This window comes from Molossus molossus, unplaced genomic scaffold (assembly GCF_014108415.1).
Source record: "Molossus molossus isolate mMolMol1 unplaced genomic scaffold, mMolMol1.p scaffold_m16_p_13, whole genome shotgun sequence".
NCBI lineage: Eukaryota > Metazoa > Chordata > Mammalia > Chiroptera > Molossidae > Molossus > Molossus molossus.
Window position 1 is genome coordinate 42,014,090 of NW_023425348.1, and position 12,683 is coordinate 42,026,772.

The 12,683-nt window shown below is 40.6% G+C and overlaps 1 protein-coding gene across 2 annotated transcripts in view; it reads left to right on the plus strand.

The window, feature by feature from the left end:
* The window catches only part of PAK1 (p21 (RAC1) activated kinase 1), a 76,559-nt gene that overhangs the window by 50,300 nt on the left and 13,576 nt on the right, over window positions 1-12,683 (plus strand). For both annotated transcript variants that reach the window (XM_036257827.1, XM_036257829.1), the window contains exons 9-11: window positions 1,638-1,686; window positions 6,646-6,758; window positions 10,799-10,916. In XM_036257827.1, coding sequence (XP_036113720.1) covers window positions 1,638-1,686; window positions 6,646-6,758; window positions 10,799-10,916 — 280 coding nt within the window. The remainder of the gene's footprint in view (window positions 1-1,637; window positions 1,687-6,645; window positions 6,759-10,798; window positions 10,917-12,683) is intronic.

Sequence of the window (12,683 nt, forward strand, 5' to 3'; positions counted from 1 at the left end):
CAGTGGGAAAATAATTGCCAATGCAAACAATCCGGTCCTTATTTGAGAGCCTGTTTCTTATGATCACAGTTTTTTTGGCATGTAGGTTGGATCCCAACTAAAGAGTGATGGTTAGGAAGCTAGTGACCATAATTTGTAGCTGCAGGGCAGATTCACAAGTGACTTTTCTCCCTGAATTGACCTGATTTCCCTGGGAAGCATAATCTCAGGGCTTGCCAAGAATACCTTTTTTTTTTTTGCAATACGTGGAATTAAATTTCTTCAAATTGCATCTTATCATCTGCAACATATGACACGCAAAGTTACAAATATTGCTGCCTATCATTACCTACAAATATACAGGGTTTATGGTTATAGGCATAAAATGAGGCTTTTAGTTATTTAGAGTGGACATGATTATTTTCCCGGAATTATTTCTAATATTTTTCTCCCTTCCTCCCACTCTCTTTCTCTTTGTGTGTGAATGTGTGTGTGTGTGTGTGTGTGTGTGTGTGTGTGTGTAGTGAAACCCTGGGGATGGGGTAGAAATATCAGATTTTCTGGGAGCATATGTAATTTAAAAAGCATATTTAATATTTTATGTTTGAAAAATTGAAAAATGTAAACCTGTTTTATAATACAAACTGTAAAGTAAAATTCACATAACCTCTTGATAGCTTAAATTGAAAAACACTGTTTGAAAGGGATGTAGTATCAAAGTGGGAAGGACACCTTGAGATTGTTTTAGATGATTCAATGTAGTTCTTTAAGTTTTTGTAGTTTCTAATAATTACAGTTTTTTAATGTAAATTTTAATTGAATCTAACGTATGTGATTGCACATCTTGATGAATTTTCATAAAGTGAGCACACCCATGTAACCAGTACCCAGGTTAAGAAACAGAACATTACTGTTACCCCAGAAGTCTATATTTCTTTTTGCTAAAAACATAAGCCATTCCCCACTCCATTCTGAAAATTTCTGTAGGGCCCTTTTACTCCTTACCCTCAGCTGAAAAATCATAGATCTAATCTTACAACCTGGTTTACAGATGGAAAGTTTGAGGCCACAAGAAGTTAAAACCACAAGAGGGACGAAGGAGAAGAGATGGGCAGCCAGAGCAGGAAACTAGTATATAGAGTGGGGCAAAAGTCGGTTTACGGTTGTGAGTATGCAGAACACAGAGTTTATTCTGGTATTATTCATTAATTATTGTATTATTTTCCATACGAACAACTGTAAGCCTACTTATGCCCTACTCGGTATATTGAAGACCTGCTGTATTTTAAGCACTTGGCTAGTGCTTGACGAACTAATTGATTAAAATTCTCTCATACTCTCTTATACCCTTGTCTTCACTTTGTAAATGAGGAAAGTGAAGCTCAGGGAATAACTTGTTCAAGATTATATATCTAGCAGACAGGAGGTAGAAGTTCCAGATTGGAACTCAGATCTTTTGGCCACTGGAGGCTGTTTCTCTTTACTACTACATACTGCCTCTCAAATATGAGAAGGTGGAGGGGCAGTGGGGAAGATTGTTTTTGCTGATGTTATTATTAACACTTGCATTGCCAGATTGTGTATAGAGCTGCGTTTGACAAGTATCGCTTCATTTAATACTTATGTTTCCCCCCCTTTTCTCCCCACCTGTTGTTCAGTGCTTCAGGCACTGTGTACACTGCAATGGATGTGGCCACAGGACAGGAGGTGAGTATCTACAATCAACTATTGCTCCTTCAGCTCTTTTTTTTTTTTTTTAACTTTTTTTCTTTATTGATTTTAGAGAAAGAAGAAGGGAGAGAGAGAGAGCGATAGAAACATTGAAGAGAGAGAACATCAATTGGCCACCTCCTGCATGCCCCGTGCTGGGGATTTGGCCCACAACCTGGGCATGTGCCCTGACTAGGAATCGAATCGGTGACCTCTTGGTGCATGGGTCAATGCTCAACCACAGAGCCACACTGGCCGGGCATAAACACATGTCTCTTGACTCCTAATCCAGTTGTCCTTCCATTACTCTGTGCCCAGGATTACAGTAGATATTGAAGTGTTCATTTGGAGGCACCTCTTTGTCTTTCTCATTTCATTAAGCTGAGAGAACTCTGACCTTGCTGCCAAGACTTGATGACCCAAGATCTTATCTTTGGCAGAAGAAAGCCATGAAGGGGATATAGAATACTTATGGTTTCCTTACATTCTACTCTTTGGTTACAGAGTAGGAATGATGGCAGGTGGGCTGTGGATGGGAGCTTCCCAGGCAAGTTCGTAATTCAAAGACTACTGGGATTCAGGTTGGGAGAGGTACCTCTTACTCCAATGAAAATAGAGGCTCCTCTGAGGAGGGCTACTAGAACCTGCTTATATTGTTTGGTAGTTGAAATCCTCTGGTACAGTGGAGAAGACATGGTTAATAGGGACAGGATATATAGCTCACTGCGCTATTGTGAGTCTTTTTTTTTATCCTCACCCGAGGACATTTTTCGATATTTTGTTCAGATAGAGTGGAAGAGAGAGAGAGAAACATCAACGTGAAAGGGACACATCGAGTGGTCGCCACCCACACGACCCAACCAGGGCCGGGGACAAACTGCAACCGAGGTACATGCCCTTAGTGGAACAGAACCCGGGTCTCTCTGGACCGCAGGCCGATGCTCTAACTGCTGAGCCAAACCGGCCAGGACAGATGTCCTTTTTTTTGCAACCAAAATACATGCCCTTGACCAGGAATCGAACCCGAGACTCTTCAGTCCAAGGGGCAAAGCTCTAACCACTGAGAAAAACCAGCTAGGGCAGAATTTGTTTTGTTTTTTTTAATCCTCATCTGAGGACATGTTCCTATTTTTTGTTCAGGTAGTGTGGGAGGGAGAGAGAGGAAGAGAGAAAGAAAGAAAAACATCGACATGAAAGGGACACATTAAGTGACTGCCACCCACATAACCCAACTAGGGCCAGGGACAAACTGCAACCAAGGTACGTGCCCTTAGCGGGAACTGAACCTGGGTCTCTCTGGACCGCAGGCTGACGCTCTAACTGCTGAGCCAAACCTCCAGGCAGAGATCTAGAAAAGAGGTTTCTAAAAAGAACCCTGTGAAGTAGGTAATATTATTTCCTTTTTGTTGATGAGGAATTTCAGGCTCAGGGAGTTTAAATAACTTTTGTAGGGATGTACAGTTAGGAAGGACTGGGTTAGAAACTTTTGGTTCTAAAACCTAAACTTGTGTTTTCTGGGCTGCGAGGCCACTGCAGAGCTAATGTTAAGCACTAGGGTCCCTTGTCATGCTTCTGGCCTCTTGGGTGCAGCTCTTAATGGGAGGCAGGCTCATGGTGGAAAGTTCCTGGAAGACCTGAAGGCTGCATGTGTGAGAAGCTGGTCACAGGAAACAGAAATCCGACTGCACTATGTGCCTGCCTTGTGGTTGCAAAACTATGAATGGAAGCGAGTCCATTAGGGTGGCTAATGCAGTGTGGTCAGGAAAGCCTCATTTCCTGCCCCAGGGAGGATAAATCTCTAGTGGAGTTGGCAAGATGCTCTCAGACTTTGTAAGTGAGTACTTATTGGGGGCTATCCAGCTGGGAAGAACAGAGTTATTGTCAGTCACCTATAGGAAGATTAGCATGTTAACTCTGAGGAATCTTCTGGTGAAGATTCAACAATTATTTTTCAAGCCTATTTTTGTAGAGGGAATATATATAATTGAATAGACTGGAAGAGGCTTTGGAGTCATATGGACCTGTGGACATTGATATCCTTACCTGAAAATGCAGAAAATGATTTTTACTTGCCAGGGTGGTTAGGTTTTATTGAGATCATGTAAGCAGAGCACCTAATATAGTGTCTGGTACACAGTGGACTTTCAGTAAATAGTAGTGGTGGGAGGGTGGTTGGTTTTTGCTGTCGTTCCTGTTGATGTTGTCATTCCTACTGCTCTGTGCCAGGTACTTAGCAAATGCAGTTATTACTATGATTAGCATTTTCATTGTTGCCTTTATTCTTTAAATTTCTTTTTATAAGTAACACGTTGGCCCCTATCTCATTTAGTCCTCAAAACAATCCTGTGATGAAGGAAATCAGGGTTGGTGTTATTATCCTCAGTGTATTGATGAAGAGGGCAAGGCTTAGAGAACTTGTGATTGGTCAAGGTCAGTAAGTGATGCACTCAGTTCAAGAGCTTAGGTCCTCAGAGTTCAAGTTCAGTTCTTTTTCTGTTATAGGAATGCAGTTTGCTGGCCTAAATAGGAAGGATCTGATTAGGTGAAGGCCATAGTCAGTAGCTATTAAAAAGGATCCCTGATGTCCTTCCACTCTCTCTATGTTATCCTCGGTCTGCCTCTGTCCTTCCTTTCTGCTGCCAGCAGTGACTTCTGTGAGGTTCATAAGTACTCTTCTATTCTTCAAGATGGCCTGAAGTGCCCTGGCCAGTTTGGCTCAGTGGTTGAGTGTTGGTTTGGTTCCCGCTAGGGGCACGTACCACACATACAAAAAAAAAAAGAAAAGAAAAAAGGGCCTGAGAAACTCCAAAGGCACTCCTTTGGCTCCAAATCTTAACATGTGTCATAAGGGCTTACTATACTTAATGTAAGATGTCTTTAGATCAATGTGTTGCCCTTCAGATTTTAGAAAGAGCTGGTCATCAACTGTTGATAGAAAGCTGCAACCAGACCAGAAGCCTAACCTGATAGGAGACCTTACTCCAGAGCAATTTTTTTTTCACGTGGCATAGGGAATGGAAGTGGTCAAAATGTTTAAAAGAATTATTTATTTTCTCATCGATGAACTGGATCTCTGTAGAAGACTGTCCATACTTGACTTGAAGAAATAATAGAGTTTTTTTCCATAAAAATTTGAATTAGTCATCCTTTACACTATTTGCTGCTTCTGGAAAGACTAAATTAGTTGTTCCGTTAGGTATTCATGTTCTTGTCTATTAAGTAGAAAAAGAGAAAATATCTCTAGGGAATAAACACTCAGCAAATTACTTAAAGCCTACTCCTATGGGGTAGAATAGCCTATTGCTGATGCTTTGTGTGGTTTAAAAGTAAAGTACTTATCAACCTACCAAGTTCTTGCTTTCCCTCTTCATTTCCACATACATTTGTTGAGCACCCACTGAGTGTCAGGCTCTCTAGGTTAGGGTTAGGGTTAGGGCACCAGGGATTCAGAGCTTTCAAATGAACTCTGAATTTTCTACATCCACACCTCCTATCTAATCACCATACAAGGCAGAATGTGGTAAGTTTTATAAGAGAGGTATAAGTGTGACCTTATGGGGCTTTAAAGAAGGGAAAAGCATATCGGGTTTGGAGAATGAGGTTTCTTTTGTCTTGGCTTTCGAATGTGTGAAAATATGTAAGATATTCCAAATAAAGAGAGGCTCAGATCATGGAACATATGGAGAAAAATGTTGGGGTCCTGGCTGGTGTGACTCAGTGGTTAGAGTGTTGGCCTATGCACCAAAGGGTCACGGGTTCGATTCCTGGTCAAGGGCATGTATCTGGGTTGCAGGTTTGCTTCCTGGCTTTGGTTGGAGCATGTGCCGGAGGCAGCTGATCAATGTATCTTTCTCACATCAATGTTTCTCTCTCTCTCTTTCTCTACCCCTCACTCCCTCTCTCCCATTCTCTCTAAAAATCAATGGGAAAAATATCCTCAGGTGGGAATTAACAACAACAAAAAGAGAAATACAGTGGGAAGTAAGATAGGGTCAGATCAGGAGAACTTTGAGTGTTGGGCTGAGGAGTATCTCCGTGCAAACGGGAACCATCTGTGTTTCTTAGCAGGGGAAAGTGTTATCAGATATGTACTGTTGGGCACGATTAACCTGGTCATGTGTGCAGGATAAATTGGCATCACTCTTGAGGGTTCTCATCCTGACTTTGCTAATTAAATAGCTGTGTATACAAGTTACCTATCTTCTCCGAATCACAATTTCCTTATCTGTTAAAAAGGCTCAGTAGTAATTCTGAATTCAGTATCTCTGAGGAGTAAATGAAATTAACTCGAGAATACCTTAGAATAGTACCTGACACAGAAAAGATGGAAAAGTGCCTTGGAACCTGATGTTATACCTTATATTTGTATTGTGTGGAAACTGATTTATTTCAATAGTTAAAAAGCTTATCAAGATCTTTTTTTATATGCAGATAGTATAGGGATCTTATCCTGCTTTTCTCTTCTCTCTTAACTGTGGTTTGTCTTTCCACACCAAGTTCAAAAAGCCATCTCCCCCTTTTGCAGCCTCTCTGCCTTGCCAGATGGGTTTCTGTAGCACTTTGTATAGACTTTTATTGTAGCATACCTCTTTTATATTGTGATTTTGGAAAATATTTTCCTAATATAAATATTTTATTTAGCAGCAAGTGTGATCCTCAGACTTTGGTGTACACCAGAATCTCCTGAAGGGTTTATTGAAATACAGTTTTTTTACTCAGTAGATCTGGGTAGGACCTGAAAATTTATATTTCTAACAAGTTTCTAGGTGATGTTGATACTGCAGGTCTGGAGACCTCATATTGAGTATCACTGGTCTTGCTAATAAATTGTGAAGTCTTCAAGGGTAAGATCATATCTTATTCATCTCTGTTTGCTTAGTGTTTAAGGTCTGGCACTTAACAGGTCTCTAAATGCTGAGTGACTCTAATTGCATACTGAATGTACTCTGATTTCAGGTGGCCATTAAGCAGATGAACCTTCAGCAGCAGCCGAAGAAAGAGCTGATTATTAATGAGATCCTGGTCATGAGGGAAAATAAGAACCCAAATATTGTGAACTACTTGGACAGGTATGGACAGGTCCTGTCAGAGACATAGGGCCTTTGGGACTGACGGATGGTGGAGCTGATAAAGGAGCAGGCAGCAGCAGCGCTCAGAACGGCCTCCATTTAAGAATTTACTGTGATGCGTAGCTCTGTGCCTCCGACCCTGCATACTGCTGGACAGCTCTGGCTGCTACACAAGCTTTCTGGGTTAGGCTCAACCCTACCACTCTGTAGCTCCTAACAGCTGGTTGTAGAACTGTTTGTTCTGCCTCCGGGAAGCCCTTCAGTTCGTCTGCCTGGGTCAAACATGTAGACCTTAAATCATTCTGCATCCCGTATCTTTTCTCATCATGTTCACCCTCCTGAATAACTTTTAGCTTCTCTGTATTCTTGTAAAATGTGACACTCAGTATTTTTATTTCAGATTTGACTAGGATGTAGCGAGTGGGACTTCTCCTTTGTTCTAAACTCAATACAACCTAATGATTTCATTCATTATTATAATTATTATTATTTTTAGGAGGTCATTTTCATTGTTGACCCCTAGTTTATAGTCAATTAAAATGTCTGATCCTTACTTGTTTTTTACATGTGCTTGCCTAAAACTAGTAATGTAGAACTTTTATTTATTTTTTTATCATCCTCACCCGAGGATATTTTTACATTTATCTTCAGACAGAGTGGAAGGGGGAGAGAGAGAGAGAGAGACATCGACGTGAGAGAGACACATTGATTGGTTGCTACCCGCATGACCCCAGGGACGTACTGCAACCGGGGTACGTGCCCTTGACCAGAATCAAACCCGTGACTCTTTTGTCTGCAGGCCGATGCTCTAACTGCTGAGCCAAACCTGCCAAGGCAATGCAGAACTTTTTAGATGTCCTCATTAAATCCCATTTGATTTTTTTCAGCCTGTTTTTTCAGTCCATCAGAATTCTGTTCTTCAACATAGTAATAGTGGTTGTAGCTAGCATTTGTGTTATGCTTTACTTGTGAGGTAGGGTTTATTATCTAAGAAACTGAGCTTCATAGAAGTTAATGAGTTCAAGACCAGTAAGTTAGTAATTAGCAAATGAGGGTTTTGTATTTGAATATTCCTAGCATAACGTCATATCATGTTCTTTTCTCCCATATATGAACAAAGAAAATGAGATTCTTGCCTGGGTTTCAGAGACAGCACAGGTGGAGGTGATATTGGACTAAGTCTTGGACTTCAATTCCTTTACTCTTTGTATTGTGTTGCCAACTTGATTTCATTTCTGCTAGATTTCTTGTATTGCATCCAAAACATTGGTAAGCTTCAGTTTCTTCAAAGAGTCAAGGAGTTGGACTTTGATCTTCCCAACACGTGATGTTGAAAGCTGTAGAGAATAAAGCCATCTCCTTTTTGGTGACGACTGTCAGTGATGTGGATCATGACCAGCTCTGAAGAATCCTCTGAAAGTTATTACCTTCCCATTTCTTTTAAGGACTTATATAGGGAATATAGCTTAGACAAACTACTGAAGGCTATAAGTGTACCAGATTTATTTCTATAAGGGCCCAGGATAAAGAAAAATGAAAGCTGTCCAATCAGGGTATGACCTATCCCATAAAACAGTGAGTTCCTCATCACTGGTGGTACCTAAACAGTAAAATGCATGAGCATGCTCTTGAAGGAATTTGTGTTCTGGGAATAGGATTAGAAGACTTATAAATTTACTGATCATGCCTTTTCGTGTGTATCTGGAAGCTTAACCTGTGGAATCAGAATTAAGTAAAGCTCAGTCCCTGCCCTCAATTAGCTTCTAGTCTGCTGTAGAAGTAACGTACCTGGGAGCTCCTGTGGGAGGACAGAAGTGGGTGGCCTTAAGCTGAGCCTGCAGTGAAGGTATTGCAGTCAAGAGTCTGTGATTTCTGTGAGTTGTTCCAGAGGAGAACTTCATGTTTGTTCTTCTCCAAATATGTGATGCTCTGAGGCTTTATCTAAAGATGTGATTTTTGAAGGCACCTTGGCACAGTATGTAGTTACAAAATGTTCAACACAACCTGAATCTAGACTTGCATTGTTTTAGATCTGTGCCCAGGTAAATGGGCTCTGCTCTGTAAGTGTCCTGAGATAGTCTCTTGGATCCCCATATTTTTCCTCCCAGTGAGTCCCAAGTTGACAGATGTCTTTTAATGTGTTGGTTGAGAGGCTGGCCATAAATGTGCATTGTTATGTTAGAGGAAATAGGTTCATGTCAGTGGAGGGCCTTTTACCAATCCTGCATTCTCTTTTGGTCCAAGTCCCCATAGTCTTCTCTTTCAAAAGAGATTGTTAAAGAAAGACTTACTTTGTCATATTTATTTTCTTTTTTTTCTTTTTTTTTTTTTTTTAATCCTCACCTGAGGACACTTTTCCATTTTTTGCACAGACAGAGTGGGAGGGAGAGAGAGGAAGGGAGAGAGAGTGAGAAACATCGACGTGAAGGGACACATCGAGTGGCTGCCACCCGCACGACCAACCAGGGCCGGGGACAAACTGCAACCGAGGTACGTGCCCTTAGCAGGAACCGAACCCGGGTCTCTCGGGACCGCAGGCCGACGCTCTAACCACTGAGCCAAACCGGCCAGGGCTTGTCATATTTATTTTCTATGGAAAAGAAAAACTACAAGACTTTTAATGATAAAGACTATAGAATCTTATGGAAGGAGTACTAGATTCATAGTCAAGATAATAAAACTCAAATCTTACCCTTTGTTTGAGACCTTTGTTTTTTCCCCAACAGTGTCCTCATCTACCCAGCAATAGTCTCAGTAGCAGAATGAAGATAGGTGACATACCGCACAGCTCAAGCCAGTTCAGTCTAGCTTCTTTGTCTGAAGCTAGCAGAAGAGTCTGTAGGGCTCTGGGCTATCCTTGTTTTTATTTGTCTTATTCTACAGCTAAGGATACTAACCAGACTGGCTAATTGATCTTTTTATTTATCACGCAACAGGGCTGAGTGATCCAATCTGTCAGTGAAACTATGGGTTCTAACTCATGTCAAACTTATAATGTCTTTTGGGACATAGTACTGAACGGCAGCCTTGGCTTACCAGAAGAGGCTTTAGCTCTGCAGCCTTTGCTGCATTCAGTCCATTCCTGGAATCAGACATACTCACAATGGAGATCATTACCAGCATGACTATGTGTATAACACTTTACAGCTTTTAAATAGTTTTTCTAACCATTATTTCTTTTAATATTTACAGTTACCTTTTATTTTACTTATTGATTTCTTCAGTAAATATTGGCATCTACTGTGCTGGACACTGGGGATAGAGTCTTGAACAAGACCCAGTACTTGGTCTCATGGGTCTCAGATCTAGTAGAACTGTCAAGGAGGTTTAGTGACTTTCCCTAATATTGGTAACATGAATTCCAAATCCACCTTTGTCAAGGTTGGGTGCTCTCTGCTTTGATGCTTCTAGAGGTGTGGGACTCACATCTAATTTTAGGAAGCATTACTTTGTGTTGTGATGAAATGTAATTTTTATTTTTTAATCCTTACCCGAGGATACTTTTACATTTATCTTCAGACAGAGTGGGAGGGAGGAGAGAGGGAGGAAGAGAGAGAGAGAGAGAGAGAGAGAGAGAGAGAGAGAGAGAAAAACATTGATGTGAGAGAGACACATCGATTGGTTGCCACCTGCACGGCCCCAACTAGGGCAAGGGATGAACCGCAACTGAGGTATATGCCCTTGACCAGAATCAAACCAGAACTCTTTGGTCCATGGGCCAACGCTCTAACCACTGAGCAAAACTGGCCAGGGCTGAAATATAATTTTATATTTCAAATCTTCAACCTAGTAATCTTTAGTTCTGCCCTTTGGGGCTTCACCAAATAGTCTGCTTTGTTTTCTCTGGATGAATCTTTAAGAGATATCAAGTTAGTAATTCTGTCCTCCAGATTCTGCTTTTCTCCAGAAAACAGAACCCTAGACTCTTCCAGAGTTGATGGAAATGCAGGTTCATTCTGTATATGTGCTTAGTCTTTGAAATCCAGTGCTGTGGCTTATTGTACCCTGTTCCTTCTTACCCTTCATCTGTACTCCTACAGTTACCTCGTGGGAGATGAGCTGTGGGTTGTCATGGAATACTTGGCTGGAGGCTCTTTGACAGATGTGGTGACGGAAACCTGCATGGATGAAGGCCAGATTGCAGCTGTTTGCCGTGAGGTAAGCCCAGGGACCAAACCAGCCTTAAGCAGGATGTGGCCTCCATCCATGTCTATCAAAGTTCTACACCTGATAGGATCTCAGCTTGGGCACTGTGCATGTGGGAAAAATTAGATGGGAAGTTAGACTCTCCCATTATTCTTTTATTATACCAGTTTTGAAATTTCTATCACCATGAGTTTTTTGTTTTTTTTATTAAATTTTTTTTTTTTATCCTCACCAAGGACATTTTTTTTTTTTTTTTGCTATTTTGTTCAGATAGAGTGGGAGGGAAAGAGAGAGAGAGAAACATCGACGTGAAAGGGACACATCGAGTAGTTGCCACCCGCACAACCCAACCAGGGCCGGGGACAAACTGCAACTGAGGTACGTGCCCTTAGCGGGAACCGAACCCGGGTCTCTCAGGACCGCAGGCCGACGCTCTAACCGCTGAGCCAAACCAGCCAGGGCACCATGAGTTTTTTTAAAAGATAACTATTCTGATTATAAAATTATATACCCATTGTAGAAAAATTAGAAAGTACCAAAATATATATGATTTTGGGTCACTCATAATTTCAACCCTTAAAGATAACTTCTATAAACACTTTGTAATATTTTCTTTTCTCTCTTTTATGTGGATATATGTTCTAATCATATTTTTATTCTGCTTTCCTGCTTTCTTCATGTGTTATGAAGTTTCCTAGGAAGCGGAATAAGAAGGTAGTGGTGACAGGAAGTACTATTTTAGATAGTCATCAAGGAAGGCTTTGCATAGATTTGAATAAGATCTGAATGATATTAAAAAAGTAAGCAAAGCTAAAATCTGGGGTAAAATATTTCCAGGCAAAAGAAATAGAAAGCAAAGCTTAAATAGGTATTTTCCTTTCTCCTCATTGCTATCAAATGTCTAAGATCTATAATGTGCTGGTATAAGAAGGGGAACAAACCTCCACAAGGGCTTCATGAGCAGCACTCAGAGGATAGGCAGACTTTCATTGAAGCAAGAAGATGGAGTTGAAGATATTGGGTATTTTGCTGACATGAGAGTGGAGCTTTTCAGTAGCCCAGAGAAAAGTTTGGGGATTGGGAAAAGAGAAAGTAGAAGATTGTATTAGGTTCAGAGTTTTATGGGGATGAATCCAATACGAGATTGGAGTTTGATGATGCAACACCTGGGGGCATACAGATGAATTTGTGTAGTTGTACATTTAATCAACATTAGGAAACATAAAATCATGTGAAATCAATACTGTCCTAGAAAATATGATCACCTTTTGCAATAAAAACCCTGCAATCTAGAACAAGCACAATTGCTTAATGGAATTAACAAAGGCTTATTTCTTAGGAGATCTGACTTCTTTTCTGTACCACTAATGTAGTGTTTCTCAACTTTTTCCCCATTATCTTCTCCTACCAAAGAGCCTTTGAAGACATTTTTTCTAATCACATTGCCCCCATGAAATTTTAAAACCACAGATATACTATATTGTATATCTGTTTATGTACTGTGGCCCTTTGGAAACCACAAATCATTGTAATATCTAAGATGTTTTTCACTCACCCCAGGAACCCACTTTCACTGGTTCAAAATGCGTGCATGTGTTCTTGAGGAAATCAATTTGCCTCAAATTATTTATCTTTAAAATGTAAATTCACACTTCTGTATCTTAGGGGTGCCATATAGATCAAAAAGCACTTGGGAGAATTTTTAAATGTTATATAAATAGGTGGCATTACTGTTATTCTTGAGTTCTAATAGAGATCACCCCCCTTTTTAAGAATAGT